A 22,762-nucleotide genomic window follows, 5' to 3' on the forward strand; every position below is an offset into this window, starting at 1 on the left:
CCTTGGGCAGCTTACTTCACAAACAGAAGAATGCTCTGTCTTGTTAGCTGGGTTGTGGTCTTACTAGGGGGCTGTGTAAGGACTCATCACTGGTCATCTCTCAGTGGCTGTTTCTTCCCAGAAGACCTGCATCATGCTACATGAGAGTGGGAGAAGGGCTTAAGGAATGTATTAGGATAGTTTATGTCGTGGTCCAGCTGCTGTTCCAGCTACTGACACAAATCTGCAGACAAGCAGCGCTCAAAATCTTCAAGTTAAGCTGTGCCTTGAGCATATAAAGTCCTGAAAAAAATGTGTGTTTGGGAAGAGGGGATCACATGTATGTGCATTTTACAGGAGTGGAAAACTCACGAGCCAAAGGCAAGCTTGGGAATTTGTACTGATGGTGCTAATACCAGTCAGCAAGGCTTCCTGTGTACTCTAAGGCTCTTCTCTCTTATTTTGGTTGTTGACCTGACAGCATTAGTGTGTTTTGGTAGAGACCTCTATGTGCCTCCCTTTTCTACAAGAGGGAGCAGTGCAGGTACTATATCTACACCAACAGATCCTTGCAGGACAAGGTGCATCATGTGAATAGACTGTCGAAGTCATCTGTATTGCATAAGCACAGTAACTATCCACATAGCAGCCATTAGCAATGATGGTTTTTAATAAGGAACGCTCTCCAGGATGACTGCTGGCACTGTCAGGTTACATTTTGGAATGAATACTCCACAAAGGGGGACCCAAGCAATAAACATGTGTTGTGGTGAATACCTGAACTTCTGCTGTAAATGAGGTGTGCCCCGGAGATATGTGCCAGATGACTTTCTCCTGCACAGAAATGGAAATCTGCCAAATAACTCCACGTTGATTAGGATTGTGGCCAAGAAGCTGAGATTCTCAGTCTCTGAGACAGACTGCAGCCTACGCTGTGTTTTCTAATTATGTTCTTAACTGAATGTTACCACTTTGGGTGCAATATTACTTATACTGCAGTTACTCCCTTTTACTACAGTGATACATTATTATGCCTTAAGTACAAGAGCTTCAACAGTGAACAAAAGTACTGAACTGGATGCCAGTTCTTGACCTAAGTGAATTCTCCAAATGTGGGAAGTCACCTGTATGGAAGAGGTTCCAGACACAACTTTAAAAAGTTTTACAAGGCCAAAACTATGTTATGACTTCTAACTCAAGGATGTCTGTATTCTGACATTTTCTCTGCATAAACTTACCTTGAGTTTGACACTGAGGGTGCCTGTATGGTACTGAGTGCAGTGCAGCATGGCTGCTTCATTAGTGAAGGACAGAGCTCAAGGGGAAAAAAAAGTCAAGCTAAGAAATTACTAACATTTCAAAGTATTCATTTCAGGCCCTGTCTAAAGCTTTGAAAATAAATTGTAATTAGGTGTTTTCTGCAGCACTGAGTTTTTGGCAATGCAGCCATGACTTGAAAAATCTATAGGGGGCACAAAAGGAAATCCCTAATCGCTACATTTTATACATGAAATACTTCAACAGGCAGCACTTACAGAGGAGGAAATATTTCAGTTTAGGTTGGGCTTTTGAGTTCCTAAATAGACAATTATGAGGGTTTTTTTATCTAGAATTAATATCTGGGCTTTGGTCTGACAGGTTATTGATCTGCAGATCTGTTCAAGAGGCAGCTATGCAGATATTTAAGATGCTTTTTAATGATACAGGTGGGAAAGGCAATGTCATCAAATGAGTCAGCAGCTTATGAGATCATGAGAAGCCTGGATGTGGATTACGTTTTGATCATTTTTGGTGGTGTGATTGGCTACTCTGGTGATGATATTAATAAGTTCTTGTGGATGGTGAGAATAGCAGAGGGGGAACATCCCAAAGATATTCGGGTAAGTGGAAACATACACAGGAAAATGCATGCTTGGCTGAATACTGTATTTCTCTCTGTTCATCATGGTCTGTATGATCTGGTTTCTTAATTTTTTTTGTATTGTTGCTTTCCTGCTCAATACAGTGCAGGGAAGTCTCTACTACTTAATGCAATTTTATTTGAAAAAATGTTTTGTGGATTGATTTCCTAGAATTTTAAGAGTGCAGGGGCCTGTCGCCCTGTTTCTTTCAATAATTACGGTTTTGAAAGTTTTGTAAAGCTCTTCACGTTCTTTTTTCTTGTTTTGCATGATACTAAAAGTACAGGGTATCTCTTGTAATTCTTATGTCTCTCACTGTGCACCATTATACTTTTAAAAGGAGTGTCTGGACTGTTTAAATGGTGGGCATTACAGATTTCTTCAAACTGTAATAGTAAGAGAAAAGCTGAAGTGCTAATATTGACTTATGTAGAGCTTAAGTTATTCAAACATCTCAGAGACTGCAGAAGTCTGGAGTAATATTTGCTTAAGCCTAACAAAAACCTTGTAGATATCGAGCACAGGCTTAAGGGAGGAGCCCATGTGCATAGTTTCATCTTGTACTGGAGATGAAAGTGGCAGAAATGTTTTGTTTCAACACTGTGCACATAGGAGGCTTATGGTAACACTGCAAACCTTTTCTATTAACAATGCAGTGCTTTTCACCTTTCTGAAGAATGATTTTGATAGATGCCCAACTAACTTCAACATTTTGAGATCAGTTTTCCAGTAACTGCTTGCTGTGAAGTGACAGAACTTGTACCTGCACAATAATGCGGATTTAGGAAGATTGGCCCATTGAGGTCAGGGTTACAAGCAGATAGTTTGCAACTATTTTACCATTTATTTTTTTCTATTTTAAGACTATGTTAATTCAGCTTTTAAGCTGTAAAAGTCAGTTGAGATTCTCTGTAAAGGCTGGGGTTTTTTTGTGGAAAAGGGAATGAGAAATGACCTTAAATAGAAGTTTAGTTAATATTGACTTTTTCTATCTTTTTTTCTTTTTAAAGGAAAGTGATTACTTTACCCCTCAGGGAGAATTCCGGGTAGACAAGGCAGGTTCTCCAACTTTGCTGAACTGCCTCATGTACAAAATGTCCTATTACAGATTTGGAGAGATGCAGGTTAGTGCTACAACTTCTACTGAATCTTAATTGAAATGTGAGAAAACAAATGTTATTTTTTATGTATTTGCCATCTTTTAGATTGAGTGTTGATTGTAGTAGCAGAATCAGACGTTAAGAGTCAGCTTCACAAATTAGAACACAGGTAGGCATGGTCTACTGTATATAACCTTCAGAAAAAAGCATTTCTGCTGCTAACCTACACTTGTGCTTAGCGTTTTGCTGTCCTCCATATTGCCCTGGATAAGCATCTTAATTCCACTATGCAGTGCACTTGCTAAAACATTAACTGTTACGTTGTGGACAGCTTCAGATTTGTTTTTTGTAATAGCAGCACAGAAGTGGAACTGTTAACTGACTATTTAGTATCTGCCAGAAACTACCCGATTTCTTCCCAAGTCACATCAGTGTATTAAAAACACTACACGTGAATAATAAGGGAATATTGTCACTCCCCTTTGGGATCATCAAGCATAAGGATGTAGCAAAATCTGCCTCATTTGCTTTTTTCTTTCCTGTTCTTCCCCCCTCTCAGCCCTGCTGTGGGCCCTTCATTCTGATGTGTTAGCACAAGAGTCCTTTATTCAGCTAAAACTGAGGCCAATGGATCTTATTTGTAACAGGGTCAAATTTAAACAATAAATATGAATTATATCTGACTAGTGTGGAAAACCATGAAAGTGCAAATTGCTGCACTACAGGAGAGAGCACGAGGGAGAAGCTTTGCTAAAAAGCTGCCACAGCTGCTGCACCTCAAGACTTTCACTTGAGTGATTTCATCTCTGAGTGCAGATGTGCTATTTCTGTTGAGACATGAAGTGCCACCATCTGCAACATCTGCAGGAGCAAGAATGAATTTGTCTCTTTCTTAATTGTGAGAAGAAACTGAGAGATTTTTCTGTGTTGTAGTAACCGATGCAAGAGAAGGGTTGTCCTTTGACTAGACAGCTGAAGCCATTGCCTCGTGATACCAAGCACCGTGGTTTGCAGTGATGGGTGTTTTGGGTTTTTGTCTCCAACTAATGTGCAACTTTTAAATTTTGTAGCTGGATTTTCGGACACCCCCGGGATTTGATCGTACACGCAATGCTGAGATAGGCAACAAAGACATTAAATTTAAACATCTGGAGGAAGCCTTTACCTCAGAGCACTGGCTTGTTAGAATATACAAGGTGAAACAACTAGACAACAGAGAGACACTGGATCATAAACCTAGAGTAACTAACATTGTACCGAAACAGAAGTATTTGTCAAAGAAGGTGGGTTCCCAGTGAAGTAACGGAAAGGGGTCAGGAGATGGTAGTTTAACAGTGAATCGCACAGCTGGTGAATTATGTATTTCCACAAGCCAGAATGTTATGGATACTGTTCATGTTAGTGTCCAATATCAGACCTGCCTGCTGGTAATAATTGTTAATTTACTGTCTGCTTAACTTACAAGCATGTGAAGACACAAGGCTAGATTTTTTTTAGGCAGAATACTAACTGGAAATAGAGTGTGTCACTGGCTGTTACAACTCTTAAGTCTTCATGTAACTGGAAGTATAATCTCTAAAGTACATCAATTCATGTTTCAGTAACTATGGCTCACTAAGTAAATAATGTGGAAGTTGCTTTCTGACTTTGTTTGAAAGTAGTGATGCCTAGGAGTTTAAAAATGGCAATTTTGTATGAAATAAATTAAATATGAAACTTTTGTTGACGGAACTTTAGTGTCTGGCTGCTTACTGTTTGAAGTCATCTTCATGGTCTTAAAAGTGTTAGCCATGGTGTGCTACTTCAGACTATTAAGAGGAGGTGGGGAGACTTAGCAGCCCTCTCCTTCACAACATCCATTTTCTATATATTCAAATATGCATTGTAGAAGGAATTCCAAATTCCTGTCAGAAACAAATGTGTAGCAAACTAAAGTAGTGTAGGCAGTAAACTCAAACTGTCATGGAAATACAAGGAAAGAATGTTAGAGGGGAAAAGATGCTCATTTTTGTGATTTGATGGAGGTTCATAAAATAAGTATTTGGGAGATGCCACTGAAGCTAAGCTTACCTTGAAAGGAAAATACAAGTTTTACTGTGCCTGTCATACACTTTAACAGTGTAACTTCTGATCTTAAGCAACAAGCGGGACTGTATTTATTAATGATAGATGCATTGATCCCACTTAAGTGGTGGATGTGTCCTCTGTCTAAAAGAAAGGATAAAAGTTAATGCAAACTCTGATCCACCGCCAACTCTTGCAGTACAAACAGGCTCTACTTCTCATTAAGAAATCAGAGAACCAGCAAAGAGACTGGGGCAAGAATCGCTCAAGTAGGATTTCATCAGTGCATTCCTAGTAGCCACAGGTTTCCAGCAGTTGCTTCCACACTGGAAATTCAGTCCATATCCTATCACTCTTCCATGTCAGGAGTGACATTCCTCAAGCTCAGAGATAATCCGTGTCCAAGTATTACTTATTAGTCTCTCACTTTATTGTATTGCTATTATTGTGGTTGTTATTAAAAAGATAAAAGTGATATTTAATGGACATAAAGGAGCCTGCTGGTAGGCACAGCAAAGTGCAGCAAGTGTGGGAGCTGCCTGCTTTCTCATTTGTTGTAGCAGGCATGTTGAATGTACAATTCTAGCTGCCATGAGCTCACTCTATTTTTACCACTTTGAAGTTAATACTATCAAAGATTAACATTAATGCTTCCTCCCCCTATTACTACCTTAAAAAAAAAAAAAATCTAAAATATGCTGATAAAGACAAATAAGCAGAAAGAGCTAGCTAGTCTACAAACCAGCAGCAGAGGACCAAAGACTAAATAGTGTTTAATCAGGTTTTTCTCTTATTTTTGAAAAATGCTGCTTTGAGAAAATATTATCATCAATCATCTTGCAAACTTCTAAGAGAATCAAATGCAGAAGGTGCAAGAAGGTATTTCCAAACAAAACTAACTCTACAGAACTTCTGCTGTTTGGACATTAGAGCTTTATCCTGTTGGTTAATTATTAATTCTGCCTCAGCACAAGCTTTCCAAACAATTCTATGGATCTGGTAAATGGGACTTGCAAGAGTATGTTTTGTGCAAAAGCAAAAAAAAAAGTGTTGGGCATGAATTAACAATCCCAACTTGAAAAATAACAATTGGGTAACACCTAGTTGAGGGTTTACCATATAAGTTTTTTAAAAGCCAGGTAAAGATCAGACATTGAAATGCTCATCACTAAATCGCGGTCAAGACTAAATCATTAACTAATACGTTTTGTTCTGTTTTTCTTTTTAGACCTCGAAAAGGAAGCGTGGCTACATTAAGAATAAACTAATTTTAAAGAAAGGCAAGAGACCCAACAGGAAGACAGTTTAAATACACTGTTCTGATTGCTAATACGAAGCAGTTGTCCTTGAGATAACCAGTCTTTGCCTTTAGCTCAAGTCATGTTTCACAGCAACATGAGGGTACAGAACCATCATTGGTCCAGATTATTGTACAAAATTTTCAGGCAATGTCTGATTAAAAATATTGGCTTATTGAGAACAGCTGTTTTAGATTTGTAATGTGAAGCAAGACAGAGCTGCTATCAAAGTCTAGCAGCAGGTTTTTTTATTGGTACATATTATCCTTCAAATCTGTTGAGAATTTGGACTGACTGCACCAAAGAACCCTGTAATTTGGTCCTTGGCACATGCATACTTGTCAATCTTTTTTGGAAAACATTGTTGAGCTGAATAGCAGCAGCATGTAAACTGGAATGGTGAAATCTAAAAATTACTTGTTTTCAACAACTAGGAGGAAGTAGAGCTCTCTTGAAATTAAACTTTCAAAAGAAGTTATTTCCATGGTTTGTTTTTGGGGTTTTTTTCAGTGTCCTTTTACTCTTGCTGCAGGCTGGTTTTGATCTGCAGTGTAAGCAGCAAAGCTGCAGTTTTCACAGGAGGTGACAGGACAGATGAATTGGATGCTGGTTTAGATGGGACAAGCTGCTCTTTTTTTTAATCTGGGATTGCAGTTTTGCTGCCTTACACTGTCACTTCATGCGGTAGGACAAGGCACATCTTGCACATGGTAGATACAAGGGCTAAATTTGTATCCTCCTGAAAAAAAATAAATCTGCAATGACAGTAATGAAGGCTACAGTAAGAAGCAGCTGAGCACCAGGTAGTAGCTGGTGCTGCAGAACAGAAATTGAACTCCTTTAAAGGAAATGTTTACATTGGTTAAACAAGTATAGCCTGTTTAGTGGGAAAAGAAAAAAAGGTTGACAGGTATACAAACCCCTTTTCTGTGGCTGCCGGAGGTAGAGGATACGCAAACCTCTTCTTCCCCTCACTGCCTTCTCTTGTGAGGGTAAAAGTTTTTCTGGAAATCTGTTTCTCTGCATTTTTAATTTAGAGTGCTTAAATCAATTGAAGAAATTCCTGCTATAGTGCTATTTGCTTTGTCTGTCTTTTATACTGTTGGGTTTTTTTAAAAAAAAAACAAAAAGTGGTGAAAACTGTCAGATGAAATGCACTAAAATATAAATGGAGACTGAACGTGTTCACTTTCCAGCTATAGGAAAACTTTATACAGACTTGAAAATTTTAATTAAAATGAAAGGGTTTTGCAGTTTGCTTTCTTGCCACAGGTTGTAACTTTTTATAGAAACAAAACTTGCATCAATAACTTGATGTAAAATGCAGAATAGTATGTACCTTTCATGAAGAAAATGTAAATTTACAGTGTTCTGTGAGAATGTTACTGCTGACTTTTTTCCCAAGGTGTAGAATATTTTTTTGATTTATGAACTCATTTTTGACTCCGATGGTTTATACAGACCAATACTACAGCTGCAACATTTTCACAAAGGTAATTAAATCTGGATTTCTGGCCCCCTGTCTTTTGGAGATTTCATTTTATTTTGTTGCTTTAAAGCTCAATGCAGCCCAGTTGTTGACTGTAGGGGAAAATAAAGTTAATTCAAGTTTTGTGTTAAGGGTGTTGTGTCAGTTTTGTTGTGATTAACTTGATAACGTGGCTTAATCGTCCTAGTGATAAATTAAGTCATTCAGACTCCATAAAGCAAATCTGCTGACTTCATGAAGTTGCTGTAATGAAGCCATAGTGGCTACTTAACATCCTTCCAGCTTAAATTAAATAAGGGCAAGGCAAGGGCCTCTGCTGCCATGACATCAAGCGGGCTGTAGTATTTCCAGAGAACAGAAACTGTCTTTCCCAAACACACGGTGCATTAAATCCTTCTTGCACCTGGAGCAGCTCAAGCTGTTGCAGTTGCAGACACACAAGCAGAAGGGGTGATGATGTGATGCATCATTTGCAGTATCTTGCACCTTCCAAGCAGCTCTGCATCCTGCCCCCTCATCAGTGGCAAGAAATAGGGGATCTAACATTTGGAAGAACAGCTGCAAGGCAGCAGAACAGCTGCTGGTGGTCAGTCTGTGGTTTGGCAGTAATTTAGCCTTGGTTTCAAAAACAAAAAAGACATAAAATGATGTCCTCCCACCTTTAGGTGTCTGTACAGTTCTGTCAGATTGTTTTCCATCTCAGCTGACAGTGTTCTTTTTTAACACAGCAGGAATAAGTGGATCTCGTCAGCTTCTGTAGCATTTTTGAAGCTATGGGAAATAAAAATAAGCTAACTACAGGCATCTTAGCCAGCCTGGGCCTCAAGCTGCCTAACCACTTACCTGAGCTTTCTCAAATCTAATGTGAAGGCTTCTGCCCATGTTGTTTCATTCAAAGACAATGCAAAGTTGGAGTCATTAAGGCAGCCACTTTGTTTTTTTCTTAAGTTATAAAGCAGCCCTGACAGCTGTTGTATCACTTCCCTTGGTTCCTCAGGAAGCCATCCTGTGCCATGTACATTACCTGGTTCTTCACCTGCATCCTTGAGCTACTCAGCTAAATGAACTTCATCTTCTCTCAGAGATGAATCACACTTGTACTAGTCAAGAATACCAAGATTATCAAACAAACCTTCCACACTAGTTTATTTGCTTAGCCACAGCCATCTTTTTGTCATTCTACTAGGTCACATTTTGAAGATTTTGAAGCATAACTACCACAAAACAGTAAACTCAGAAGTAAAAAAAAAATAAAATTAAAAAGTTGAAGCCTGGCTCCAGTCTTCAGCTGCTAAGGAACTAAAACTGTGAGTATCTAGAAGCCAGTATTGCATAATTTCTGCATCACTTACTTAATCATCCCAGTTGAAAGCAGCGACGGCAGACAGCGCTATCGGTGATCCCAGAAGAAATGTTTTGACATGTGGAAGTAATTCCATAACAGAGGGGAAGAAAAGTCATTAAGTATCTTGATAGATTTACTCTTGAAAATTCAGTGAAATGCTTTGACTTAGCTCTCTGTACATTTCAATGCCACTGTGAGTAAAAACTGAACAGAAATCATATTTGGCTATTGCTAAAACTCAATAATGTCTTTAAATCAAAGGTATAAGCTGTTCCAAGACATTGTCTTGAAGGAATGCAACAAAAGGAACACAGCTGAGCAGTGCTTCCTGCCCTACTGACAGCCAGTGTTTTCTGTTTGCCATACAAACAGTGCTCTGGCATGATGGTTTCCAACACTGGATGACTGTTTTAAAAGACACCAGAATTGCATTATCTAACACTTGTAAAATGTTGACCAGGAGCCATGAAGCCTCTAAGAACATATTTTTTCTTCTCCCTGTTTAAGTGTCCAGTGCTGCAATAATTTAGAGTTGTATTTTATGAGACATCTAATCAAGAATCTCTCTTAATGACAAAGATTAAATATGATTTTCAGAACCAAACCTATTGCCTTTTTATTTGTCAAAATATGGCTGTATTTTCCCCAGCCTTTCCCTAAAGCTGAAATGCTGCCCAGCCCTGTTTTCTCTGTGTTGTGCTGTCCAATGGGAATCAAAACTTACCTGTGTGGTGTCAGGCAGCACCAACCAGGGGAGAACCCCACTAACAGCTTGACAAGCCCCTTCTGTCAGACCTATGGAAACAGTTCCTAGGTGCCCCGAGTTTTTACACTACTCCTAGACATCTGAGAAACTGGTGCCAGTTAACTAATGCTTCAAGGGAAAGAGAAAGGGCATCCCACTACTAAATGAAACAAATTTTTTATTAATGAACATTGTCATTTTAAATTCACAAATTATGAAAGGAAGGCAAATCAGAAGAGACTGCCAGAGCATCTTTTAGATGATAAAGGTATAAATTTTTTTTCTGCACGTTTCTAATTTGAGAAAGAAAAATGTTGCATAGGCTTTCTACAGGTGTGCATAAAAAAACGAAGTACATGGGGGTTTTTACATTACAATTCAGAGTGTACATTGGCTACTTGAAAATTAAAATATCTGCTTGCAAGTCCAAGACAGCTATTGGAACAACCTACAGAATAAGGCTTATAAATATTTACTTTTCAGTCCTGTAAAATATACTATAGGAAAAATAAAATGACACTTGTGAGTCTTGTTCTGGACTCTCTCGCTGATGGGATCTTTTCAAAAAGGACTATTTTTATCTTTGCATCTCCCAAGTTACTTTGGAAAAGAAATGGTGATCATGGCATCAGGATTCTTCACAGCATCAGAACAAAACATCAGAGCACAAGTGAAATGTTCTCTGCATGCAGAAACAACCAACCATGCAGACAAAATCTTCAATAAATTACAAGCATAAAATAATTCCAATTTCTCCTTAAACGAACGTCTACCGCGTCAGTGTAGCCTTGACAGTCCTACCATCAAAGCTGAAAGAGGTCGACTCTTTCAGGAGCCCAGGTCTGCGTGCCTGGCAGAGAGGTTTTCAATGGCTATTTTTACTGAGTATGTGGCTTGTTCTTTGGTGTGTGAACATCAAAGTTCTGGGAGGATGTTCCATGTGTTTAAGACTACATTTCTGATCGCTCTTTGTGATGATATTAGAAATGGTATGAATGCTTCTAATTATGGATCTGACTAACCTCTAGAATAAGAGTGGAGCCAGTATAAAGTTAATTCTTGCAGGTGACAAAAGTACACGTTTTCCTGATTATACTTGGTAGTGGTTCAGTGATTACTATGACAGCATCATTTTGATTTTGTTACAGAAAAACATCAACTATCCCTAAAAATAAGACTTTTTTTCCTTTTAACAAAAAAAAGTGTCAATTACAAAACCAAGCTCATACAGTCGATTTTTTTTTTAATAGGGTTTAAATAATTTGTAACATGAATCTTTCTAATGTGCAAAAAAAAAAAGCAGACAAAACAGTATTTAGGAGGAAAAAGGTTCATTAAATACGATCTGAAGTTCAAATGTAAAGATCTCTTATGTCCAGATGCACAACTAATGGCATGTTTCCTTGCGCACACACCTCCGATCAAGCCTTCTGAGTTACTCCAGAGAATTTAACATCTACCAAAATAATAATGATTAAAATGCAGGATGCACAAGAACAGATATAAGCAGCACTCTGACCTAAATATATTTGTGTAATATCTATAAAGCGTAAGTTACTGTATTAAGAAAGCAAACAAAAGGCACAAAATTAATCAGTACTACAGCAAGGTAGGCATCCGTGCTAGTGTGTTAGAAATACAGTGGTTTCTTTACGAGGCGCTGTAGCAGAAGTCAGCACATTTTACATTTGCCTTTTCTTCCTACTTCTCTCAAACACATCTTCACTTTCAACAAATAGGAACTAAAAAGCCACAAAGCCTTAACATGCTTTTGGAATCCACTTTCTTACTGTCACAGTGGTTACCTTACAAAGCAAGTGCAAACTACAGGATTGTGTACTTACTGGGTTGTTTTTTTACTTCACAAAACAAATTCTATCCCATTTCAGTTGTTCCATTAATAAAGTTATTGTCTCAGAGTAATAATTTACTGAATTGTTCCTTTTACATCAGAAAACTATTCATCTGAGAAGGCTGGTTATATCACCTCTATTCATCCAAATGTTTCATCCAGAGCCAAGCAACTGGGTTAAAAGCAAAAGAAATCAAAAAACAGATCTGCTTGATGCCTTAAAATGGAATTAAGGGCTCTGACCAAAAGAGCTCAGTCTGATTTCCCAGAGCAGCGTAGAGAGAGCCTGCCTCCTGGCTGGTGGGGAAGGCTCTCAGGTGACACAGGTCTTCTACCCAGCCTCACCTGCCTCGATGCCCAGCCTGGCATTTTAACCAGAACGCATCCACAGCGGTTTAACTTCACAGGCAAAGCTGTGAGCAGGGGTGCCTCAGGCACAGCCCAACAGGCTTTCCTGCCTCTGCTAGGCAGGGGTGGAAAGCTGAGGCAAGAGTGAGCTGGAACACCACAGCTGTGTCTGCAGCAGCTATTTAGCAGAACATGTAACTCAAAAGCAACAGCATGACAGTGCCAGAGAACATACACAGAAGATCAAAATTACCAGAGCAGCTGCCTCACTGGTGATCAGAGACCTATTAAACAGCTGGAAGTATGAAGCAACCAAAAAGGGAGGACACGGGGAGGGGGGGGTTCGTGCAAACAATGTTGCTGAGGAGGTATTGCTACTTCTTGTAAGACAGCAGAAAATTCACCCTCAGAAGTGACAGGAAACATGCTCTCACACCAGCACCCCCAAGAGTGTCTGCGAATCATTCTTATGTCAAAGTGAGTTCCTCTATGACTGTTGAGACAGAATGACTGCCATTAAGTGACACGTCACATTTTAAGTGCAAAACATTTTTGGCAAAAGTGAAAAATAGAAAAACCTTAACCAGTACTAATAAAAAAGTATTTTCTTAAATACTAGCATAGGGCCTGATGCTGCAAGCACGCAACTCGGGGAACCCCAGCTGAGTCCAGCTGGAGTTCTGTGCCCTAACACTTAGAGGAAAAGGTCTTTAAATCACTGTTAGTGTTTATAATTGTTTACATGTAGTGTAAATAATACACACACAAGCACATACACACTGCGTGTATATATTTGTGTATATATGGACATGTGCGTGCGTGTTTGTGTATCCATACACACAAAATGACTCCTGAATAACTTGAGCTTGTGGTTATTTTGAGATGCATCATTCACAGTATATAGCTTCCTGTTTGTATCTTCTGGTAACAAAACCTACTCAATGACATCTTGAAGTTATATACTGTATCATTTTAATGCCTTTAAGGTAAAGTCGTGAGGCAACGGCTCTATCCCGTCAATGGGTCTTCCAGAGAGGATTCAAGTATAGCCAACCATCGCCCTGCAAAAAAATGAGAGAGTTTACAAACAAGGTTTAGAGATACTACATTTTTTTTATGTCTACATTAGAACTAAAATAACACTAAGCAATACAAGAAACCATCCTGTAATGTAAACTTTCTGTGCTAATGATTTTACAGGTTATCAAGGTGGCAGGGAAAAAAAATTACAAGAGGGAAGAGAAGCAATGGGAAGATGGAACAGATGAACCGCTGGTTTAAACAGCTGCACACACTGGCTAACATAACACCACACTCACATCGTAATTCCCTTAGTCAGGCTTACTCCCTTCCACCTTTCCTCTAAGAAAAAGGAAAAGCAAAATGGGTTTCATTTCAAGCAGATGAAACCCAAGACGATGTTTAAGATGTCCATGCTTACTTACGTCGGACAAATATCCCTAGAACATGTTCCCTTTAGTATGCTGAGACCAAGATTAGCAGGTGATGTGGATATCAAGGTAAAAACCATAGCCAAAAAATAGGCAAAAAATAGAATATTAAACACTGAGTAGTATGTAACAGTGCTGGCCCATGGTAAAAAGTAACAATTAATTTGTACTAGCATCCTCCTGGATGCAGAAACATGCTCCAGGGTCATTAAAATAGGTCAATTAAAGTACCTCTTTGGCAAAATATTTTGGTTTCCATGGCGTTGTAAGAGCCACACGTTGCCTCTCCTCTGCTCGCTGTCTCTCTTCTAGGTGGTGCTTGTGTTCTGTCGCTGCATCAATATTCCCTTCCTTCAGGGAGCTGGTGACGTGCTGCCAAAGGCGCCTGCGTGACACAGGAGGAGCACAAGTGATAGAGTCAGAGCACTTCTGCCTCTGCTGAGTGCCCAGCCAGTAGGGTGAGAGACAGATACCATGTCCTCCGTGCCAGTTTTGCAAGTCACAGTGCTTGTGGACCATCCTTCTCCTAGGATAATCATTGCATTTGTGGACCAGATTTTCAGATTTGCTCAACTCCTGGTTATTTTGCCATGCAAGTTAACTTTCTCAGCAGCTTTCGTTCATGTTCCTGACTCTTCACCACCTGAGCCTTTTCCTCAAAGCAGACTAATTTAATGTTAAAATTCTTTGTTCATGTTCTTTACTGATGATCCATCCCCAAATGTTTATTCTGCATTTATTTGCAGTTAGATTTCTGAATTATAAGAGAATGTCAACCAAAAGCCAAGAGTACACTAAACTGGGACACTGTTCCCACCAGGTTACTAAGAGAGGAATTGATGCACTGAATCAAGGGAGCCCTTCTAGGTCTGTGCTCTATGTTCCCAATTAACCATAACTATTAGTAGATAATCAAGCTGGTTTTCCACACAACTGACCGTGTTCAGATGAGATACCTTCTCACACTGTATTAGCCTACCAGAAACTTTGCTCAGAAGAATACTGAGAAGAGAAGAAACCAACTGCAGCTTTCATGCACTTCCAAGGGTGTTTATATGAGGTTTTGTTTACAACCTGATAAACTGTGTACCCTGCAGAAACACTGGATGATTGTAATTTGCTTATTAGTATCCAAAAAATACAATAAATACTCTGCAGAGCTAATGGTATCCTTATTTACTCCAACCTTTCTGTTCCTAAACCACAGGGGGAAAAATTGAGTTTGTGATTAGTGAGAATGTCAAGAAAGCTGGAAAATGGTATCTGACCCTGCACAATGACTCACGACACACCTTCATGCAATAAAGAGAACATATTTACAGATAATAAAATGAGGCTTAACTCATGTTTTTAAATCCTCCAATAAAATGTTCCTAAATTCAATTTAAAAATTGATTTTTCTGAAGATAAGCGTCAACAGTTACTGACAGTGAATAGCAGAACAGGTCTTTTCTAATGCACCTAGTCAGTTAGGCATGTGATGAGGGTTGCTGAGAGCTTAAAAAGCATGTGTTTGTGTACTTATATCTCACATTGCAGTATATTTTACATATTTTTATACATATATATATTCTAAAATACACAAAACATGAAATTCCAGTGTAAACTATAAGATGCAACATGACTTGCAACAAACTGACTGATTTGACTAACACGTTACAATCACTCAAAGAGGCAGGTGAAAACACTGAATTACCAGTTTCCAAATGCTTATTAAAATGCATACAAGCATTTTCCTCCTCTACAAAGCTGATGTATACATCACTGTAATGTAATTTATGTTCCAAAGAACCGCTACACAGCCTCAGCTATTTGTGCCTAGATTAACGTGCTCTAGGCACCAAGGCATTTTTGAACCACACCACTCAGAACTGCGGTTTGTTTCCCTGTTCTGTCCCCACTGGAGGTTCAGAAGCAGAACACTGTTAATGCCCCTGCCCTTACCTTGATTCCAGTGGGCCTTGCTTTTCTATCGGCCTAATCTTCTTCCTGATAACAGGCAGTTTGTTGGTGTCAATCACTTTGGTTTCTCCATTGCTGTAAGTGAATTCCAGCGTACCATTCCACTCTCCCTGGGCCTTGCAGACAATGGTGTTGGTGGGATTGTGTTTCACTTCAGCTGTAACCCTAATTCAAGAGGGAAGAAGAAAAGACATCAGAAATAACTGGTATCGTTTATTATCAGCACACGAAAGCAGCTAAGGCTACAAGCACCTTTCTACATCTGCAAAGTAATTTTTCAAGCGAAGTAGTGATGCAGCTTCCAAAAAGAAAGACTCAGCCCAAGAAAGCTTTGCTAAGCCAGCAATAGCTTTTGGACAACATTCTCCCAAAGTCCAGCAGTAGTAACTCAACTCAAAACTTTGACATGCAGCTCTAACCCAGAACTGTTTGCTTCATCTGCCTGAAAAACAACTCCTGCATTCAAGGGACGTTTTCAGTACATGTGCTATTTTCACACCTGGACATAATGCTGTCAAATTCCTATGTCAAGGACTTCAGGTACCTTTATTTTCTTCTTTAGCTCTGCAATAAGCAACAAGCTGCTGAGAGGCAATGATTAAAGCTACCTCAGTACCTCCAGCTGCTCCAACAGCCTGAGAGTGAGCAAAATAGATAGACAGGACTGGAAAATCAAAATGCAGGGAGAAGTTTTGTGTGTGTGTGTACGTGTATCTCTATGAACACACACGTGCTTCAACAAGCCATGTCAAGTAATCTGTAAGCTCAATTAAGTTTCTAAATTATTAAACTAATACAGCACAACTTTCCCCAATTTTCACACATCCTGATGGCACCGTTTATTAATCTACACCTTTTAGCAACCCCCCTGCCCAAACAGCCCATGTTGATATTTGCCTGAACTGAACCATATTGCCAATTGCCAACATTGTAATGGTTGACACACATATGTAAGAATTATTAAACCAATTGAAATAGAAGGGAGGTAACCATGCAAAAGCAAAGCCTCCTCATGGACACTGCTACAGTCTGCAGCAAGAACAAGAAAGGGGTCTGTGCACGTTAGTGACTGGGCCATCAACTTGAACACAGAAGAGAGGAAGGTATCTTGTACTGTGCCTCTTCACACCCTTAATAAAGGGGAAACAGAGACACATAAATAGTATTTTCATCATCTGGAATTTCAGTGCAGAAGTCAGAGTCCCCAGTATGGAGCTACCACTACAGGCAGTGACACTTCAGGAGCTCCACTTGGAACACCAGTTCACCTATAAGACTCACAGAGAAGCAGCAGCTGGTGGACCAAAAATATTGCCTTTTCTACATGCATTTTTCCAATCCTGCACTTGCAGCAATTTTTATAAGCAACAAAGACTGGAAGAATACATTCACTTTAGTTTAATGTGAGAAACAGTTCCAATTCAGTTAAACAACATAAAACGTGTAACCACAATAAACTAGGCTCTAAAGCATAAAAGTCATCTCAGACACTCATAGGAAAAGAAATTCAGGTATCTGTCCATAAAACACTCCAAAAGAAGAACTGAACAAATACCCAAGAGTCTTTCCACTGAAACCCAGTACCATGTTAACAAGACTAAGACAGTAATTCCCATACCTGTGGACCTTCCCTCCATAGAATGGCTTGGTGTGGAACGTGACCGTAGCAGAATAGCCTGTTTTGGCACAGCTGATATTGACTTTCCCTCCAAGTTCCACCCATGGGATGGTAAGTATTGAGCGAGCATAGGCACTAGGCAGGGTGAAAACATACTCTTCTTCATGTTCTAGCAGGTGAAGAACACCTACGTAGAAAGAAGGTTGACAATTAAATTATAAAAGTTCCCTGATAAGACCTGGCAGTCACTGACCAATTACTGTCATCAAAAAGTAATTCCACAGAGAGCACAATGTACAACTGGCCTTGAAGGAGGGTACTGTCTGGTAAGAAATAAAGTCTGCCCTCTGGAAGAAATGTCTCCAAACAAGTATTTTCAAAAGCACACAGTTTGAATGTGTACCCTGAAGTACCCAAGGCACCAAACATCTTAGCAGAAAACCTGACTGGATCTCTTATTCTGTGTTACTGATAAGCAATGAACTGTTTAAGCTGGAAAAATAAAAAATAACATTTGCTTGCAAAAAGCAATACTGAATATTCAGATGCCCACTCAGAGTCCTATCATAACCTGTCTCCAGAAAAAATATGGGCATGACCAAAGGACTCTTCCGTTCTCCATTCAATCAGACATGATCAAGTCCTCTCCGTTAAATTTCTTACTGATGCATTTGTGGAGGGAGCAAAAGGCTCTCTCTAGGTCTGCCTGGGTGCAACTAGGAAACATGCCTAAGAAAGCCATTTAGATATTTCCTATAAGTTTGTTCCTTCATTTCCAAATGCTAGGTTTCCCACACAGCCTTTGCAAAAGTCTTGCATAATCAACATGGGGCCAACAGGGCCACTGCTCTATTACCACCAAGAGCAGCGGTAGATGCACATCTGACCAGATCTTAGCTTCCCCTGAGGATTAAGGATAGAGCTCTGTTCCCACCACAGGTGTAGTTTTGTCTTCAGGATGACAGTGAACAGGATGTAAGAGCAGGTAAAGAGCACTTTAAACCTTGCACAGGAAATCAGATCATGCCAAATAGCTGTAGTATATTTTTTATTAGAGTTTTACACTCTTCTGTGTCCCATTTAATAACTGCCTAGAGGCAAAAACTGAAGCTTTGAAAATAATTTTTCACAACAGAGTTTGAAAATAACCCATCACAGGAAGCACTCAGAACCCAGAATACTTGGGAAAAAAAGTCAGAAAAACAATCTTGACATAGTAAGAGTATCTGTTCAGAAACAAGATGATCTTAAGCCAATTTGCCTTCACCCTGGGGCAGATAGGTGAAGAACATATTGGCAGTGGTATTGATTAGTTTGTCTGTCTCTTTAAGGGAATGATGACACTAATTTTGCAAATTGATCTGACATGTAATGATGACAAAGCAATGAAGAGGAACAAGGCACTACTACTGCCAACATCAAAATATGCCCTTAATGCTGTACAAAAACACAAACCTAAAAAGACAATCAAAATTTAAAAGCACAGAGCTCTAACAGAATCATCATCTTAAATACTGGCTCAAATTAATGCAACTAAACACAGGCATGGGAAGCTCTGCAACTTGTCACTTCTGCTTTCTGAAACCATTCCATGGGAAAACCATGAAAGTTTTATGCAGCTGTTCTCAGGACTTCTGCAACTTCAGCCTGCCAGCAACAATACAGCGAGCACTTCTACTCCAGCAAGTCTGACACAAGTAAGCTGGAGAGTACAAAAGCACAAACATAGAGCAGCAATGTCTTAAGAGGACCTTTAATCATTTTGCCTTGGCAAGTCACAAGTTCCTCGTGTTATGTGCTGAATCTTCACAAGCAGGGAACAGCCAGGACACAGCTGCAACACACACACGTTTCGCCTCCTCAGCTCCACACCTGCAGGTAAAACCCAGCTGAACACACTGCAGGGAGGCTCAACTACCCAAATCACTGGGGACACACAGCCAGGAAGAACTTTTACTTCAAAAGACAACTCTGCTTATCAAATTCATTAAATGAATGCTATGAGAACATTAAATTAACAAAGAACAATCAAGAGGCCATTTAAGTACGTGATATTCAAAAAGGATCAAAGAAAGCTAACGAGTATTGATCAAATGCAGAAAGGAAACCTGACAGTCTGCAGCTGGGCTATTTCCACAGAGAACTACAACAGGTGTTAAGACCCAAGTCTGTCAGCTTTCCTCTCTCCTCCTCTTCCCATTTATTCTCCACCTTCTTCATTACAGTTAGGAGAACAGACATGTAGCAGCAACCAGCTGTGGGAAATGGCCTGTCGTGCTACCCATGAGGTCACATTTCCCCAGTCTTAAGCAGACACAATCCTCACACAGTCAGAAAGCAGAGTTTGCCTGAAAGCATCAGCTCCCAATACGACCAGTCATCACAGAATGGTTTGGGTTGGAAGGAAGCTTAAAGATCATATAGTTCCAACCACCCATCATGGGCAGTGACACCTTCCTCTAGACCAGGTTGCTCAAATCCCCATCCAACCTGGTCTTGAACATTTCCAAAGATGGGGCTTCCAAAACTTCCCTGGGCAACCTCTTACAATGTCTTACTATTCTCACACTGAAGAATTCTTACTATTATCTAATCTAAATCTCCCCTCCTCCAGTTTAAAGACAACACCCCTTGTCCTGTCACTACTTGCCCCTCTAAAAAAGCCCCTCCCCAGCTTTCCTGTAGCCCCTTCAGGTACTGGAAGGTCACTATAAGGTCTCCCTGGAGCCCTCTCTTCTCCAGGCTGAACAGCCCCAACTCTCTCAGTCTGTCTTCAGAAGAGAGGTTCTCCAGCCCTCTGATCATCTTCATGGCCATCCCCTGGACTTACTCCAGGAAGTCCATACCCAGTTTTGGGCTGTTTATTGTTGCAAGTTTTTTGTGTCTGTTCAGGGTTGTTTTTTTTTTGTTGGGTTTTGGGGTTTTTTTTAAAGACAAAATGTCTAATAGCAGTACAGTGAGCAGGTGCTCACTAGCAGGGGAGAACCTCACTGTATTTATGAACCACATCTTCATGTGAGCTTCTCCAGAACCACCTACTTTCCCACGCCCAGCCATCATCCTCTGACTGTCACTGCATGTCCCCACATGAGAGAAAACTACCATGATAAACACAATTTCCTTCTGGGTTAGTATAGGTTTGCTTTTGTCTCCCTGATGGGATTGCTAGCTTCCCTCATCATGGAGTGGGAGGGACACAGAGCTCTAAGGAATGCTGCTTAACACACTGGAAAGTGAACAGCAAATAACAGCAGTGACCTTCAGTGTAAATATTTAACCACCACAGCCAGTTAGATATTAAAAACTGAACCCAGCTCTCTTGGCAGTATTTTTAGCACCTGGCAGCATATTTTTTTAAATTCCTTAAACACCTGAATAAATACATTTTTAATGAAGTGCTATCTCACTTGAAATACGACTCCAGCTCAATAATTAGGATCTACAAAAGAACAAAGAGAAGACTTGAAATATCCACAACTTGGTACTACTTGTAGCATTAACATGATTGTTACTTTCACATTCCATCATTCCCAGCATCCACATGAAAAACCTCATTGAACTGAAGCACCATGGAGACTGTAGCTGCACCATGTCTGGACTGAGACCCATGCTTTCTTTGGGAAGAGGAAGCCAAAATGACACAGAGGGTCAGTGTGTAACTCATGCCATGATTTTAATTCATGTCCTACTCTGCCGAGTTTAAATCTGGAGAAATTAAAGGCAGATAACTAGAATCTAACAGTTAGTTTTTAAAGTGTTTTGTACTCTTAAAATCTGCTTATAAGTATCACTACATTGCAAATATCTGCTGGAAAATACAAAGGTTATTTTTCTTCCCTTGCTTCCCCACTGTAAAGGTTTGCTCATTTTTAGTTTAAAAATGGCTGTAAGTAAATATACATGAAAAGTTGCAGAAGATTGCCCCATTTTTCAGTAATGTTTCCTCCTCTCACATCAAAGAATTATTTCAGAAACTGCAAAGACCTTTAAAAAAAAAAACCTTAAGTATTTATAGGCAGCTATTATGCATGGAAGAATGCACCAGAGAAGTACGATGGGAGGAACAGTGGATTTAGTAATCTAGTTTATCAGGAAAAACTCCCACAGAGAAAGTGAATTTTTTATAAACAAGTGCAGGATTTTTAAATTCCCCCTTGAAGTGTCCTCAACACCATTTACTCCTGCTTTTCACAAAGGCAGCGCATTCACAGGCATGCTCCTTCCCACAACTCCTCATCCTGCATTAAAGGAAGTGATGTTCATGCCATCTGATTTTTCCTGTTTGACTATTACATGTCCCTCACTGATGCTGCAGCTTTGTGAATTGATTTTCCAGTAACATATTATTGACAAAATACCCAGCAGAGGCTCTGGATCAATAAGTTGCAGAAGCGGCATGTGAAATTTAGTGCTTCCCACTGATTGTATGGAGATCAATCTGAACAACAAATGGTACGTGGGACACAAATGGCCTAGAGCAGTTTCCTAATTTAGCAGGTTCTACCCTCTGCCTGCATTATTGGTAATGCAGCACAAACAGGAGTGAGTTACATACAGGATGAAGCCCACACAGGGATAAAGGCCTCACCAGCCATGCAGGTTCAAACAGGACAATGTGAGATGCCAGAACCAGGCTCTTATTGTCTAATAAACATTCCACCAGGCTACGCTGCACTGCTCATTTTCCAAAGAATGGAGCCATTTGCACAATTAAGTAATGAGTGCCACGCCATATGGAAACTGTTCTGAAACCACTGGGCGAAAAAATTCTAATACAAAAATTAGCACTAGGGAAATATTTCGGTAGCTCCAGCTGCATAGAGAAGTCAATCTTTGAGACTGGTAAATTTAGAAGTTGCTAATGCCTTAGGAATAGGAATGATGGACCTACATCTATGAACACATCGACATACGTGTATTTGAACAGAAAATACGCAAGAGAAAAAACATCCATTGCTTTAATTTAGTTTTATCCTGGAAAAAGCATTGAACCTTTTCCTTTCCCATCAAATCTTTCCAACGTTGATTTCAATTTAAAAAAATAATTTTTGGAAGCCTATCTCTCACTAGTTTTCAAAACATTAAAAACAGCAGGAGTGAAAACACAAAACATAATTAACTACTTGATAATACAGAGCAACCCACTTAAACTGAGTTTATCCTCTCAGCAAAATTAACCCATGAATCAAAGGTGACACTTTTTGTTGGATTTTGCTGCTTTGGAACAAAACACGAGCAGAAAAGGAACATGCACAGCTCCACACTGAGATGTGCTCACCACAGCATTTTCCACTGAAGTATTCTTATCCTACAACCAGTATCTGTTTGAAGATTGTTTAGATCACATAAAAAACATTTACATTTACATTGACTCTCTCATCCCTTGCTAATTTTAATCCTAATACAGTTCTATTCATTACACTCTCTTGCTCTCCCTCATTCTCTCATTAGTACATAATTAACACTAACCAGAATTAGGGACTGCGCATGCAACATTAATTCTTTTATGCAAAATACACTCTTCTTCAGAGAAGCTTTCTCCTGAGCAAATTCAATGCTGACTACTCCCAAGAATAGGTGTTTATTATGTAGTGAAGAAAAAGTTGAGAC

The 22,762-nt window shown here is 39.6% G+C and overlaps 2 protein-coding genes across 4 annotated transcripts in view; one reads left to right on the plus strand and one right to left on the minus strand.

The window, feature by feature from the left end:
- Positions 1–7,962, plus strand: part of STT3B (STT3 oligosaccharyltransferase complex catalytic subunit B) — a 51,614-nt gene extending 43,652 nt beyond the window's left edge. For 2 of the 3 annotated variants that reach the window (XM_051612891.1, XM_051612893.1), the window contains exons 13-16: positions 1,686–1,859; positions 2,891–3,004; positions 4,051–4,263; positions 6,273–7,962. In XM_051612891.1, coding sequence (XP_051468851.1) covers positions 1,686–1,859; positions 2,891–3,004; positions 4,051–4,263; positions 6,273–6,353 — 582 coding nt within the window. In that variant the 3' untranslated portion in view covers positions 6,354–7,962. The remainder of the gene's footprint in view (positions 1–1,685; positions 1,860–2,890; positions 3,005–4,050; positions 4,264–6,272) is intronic. The other variant, XM_051612892.1, reaches the window with a different exon arrangement.
- Positions 7,963–10,082: 2,120 nt separating this feature from the next.
- The window catches only part of OSBPL10 (oxysterol binding protein like 10), a 115,030-nt gene continuing 102,350 nt past the window's right edge, over positions 10,083–22,762 (minus strand). The window contains exons 9-12 of the mRNA XM_051612895.1: positions 17,153–17,339; positions 15,517–15,699; positions 13,804–13,957; positions 10,083–13,182 (exon numbers count right to left, since the gene is read on the minus strand). Coding sequence (XP_051468855.1) covers positions 13,138–13,182; positions 13,804–13,957; positions 15,517–15,699; positions 17,153–17,339 — 569 coding nt within the window. The 3' untranslated portion in view covers positions 10,083–13,137. The remainder of the gene's footprint in view (positions 13,183–13,803; positions 13,958–15,516; positions 15,700–17,152; positions 17,340–22,762) is intronic.

The sequence above is a fragment of the Apus apus genome, chromosome 2, assembly GCF_020740795.1.
Source record: "Apus apus isolate bApuApu2 chromosome 2, bApuApu2.pri.cur, whole genome shotgun sequence".
NCBI lineage: Eukaryota > Metazoa > Chordata > Aves > Apodiformes > Apodidae > Apus > Apus apus.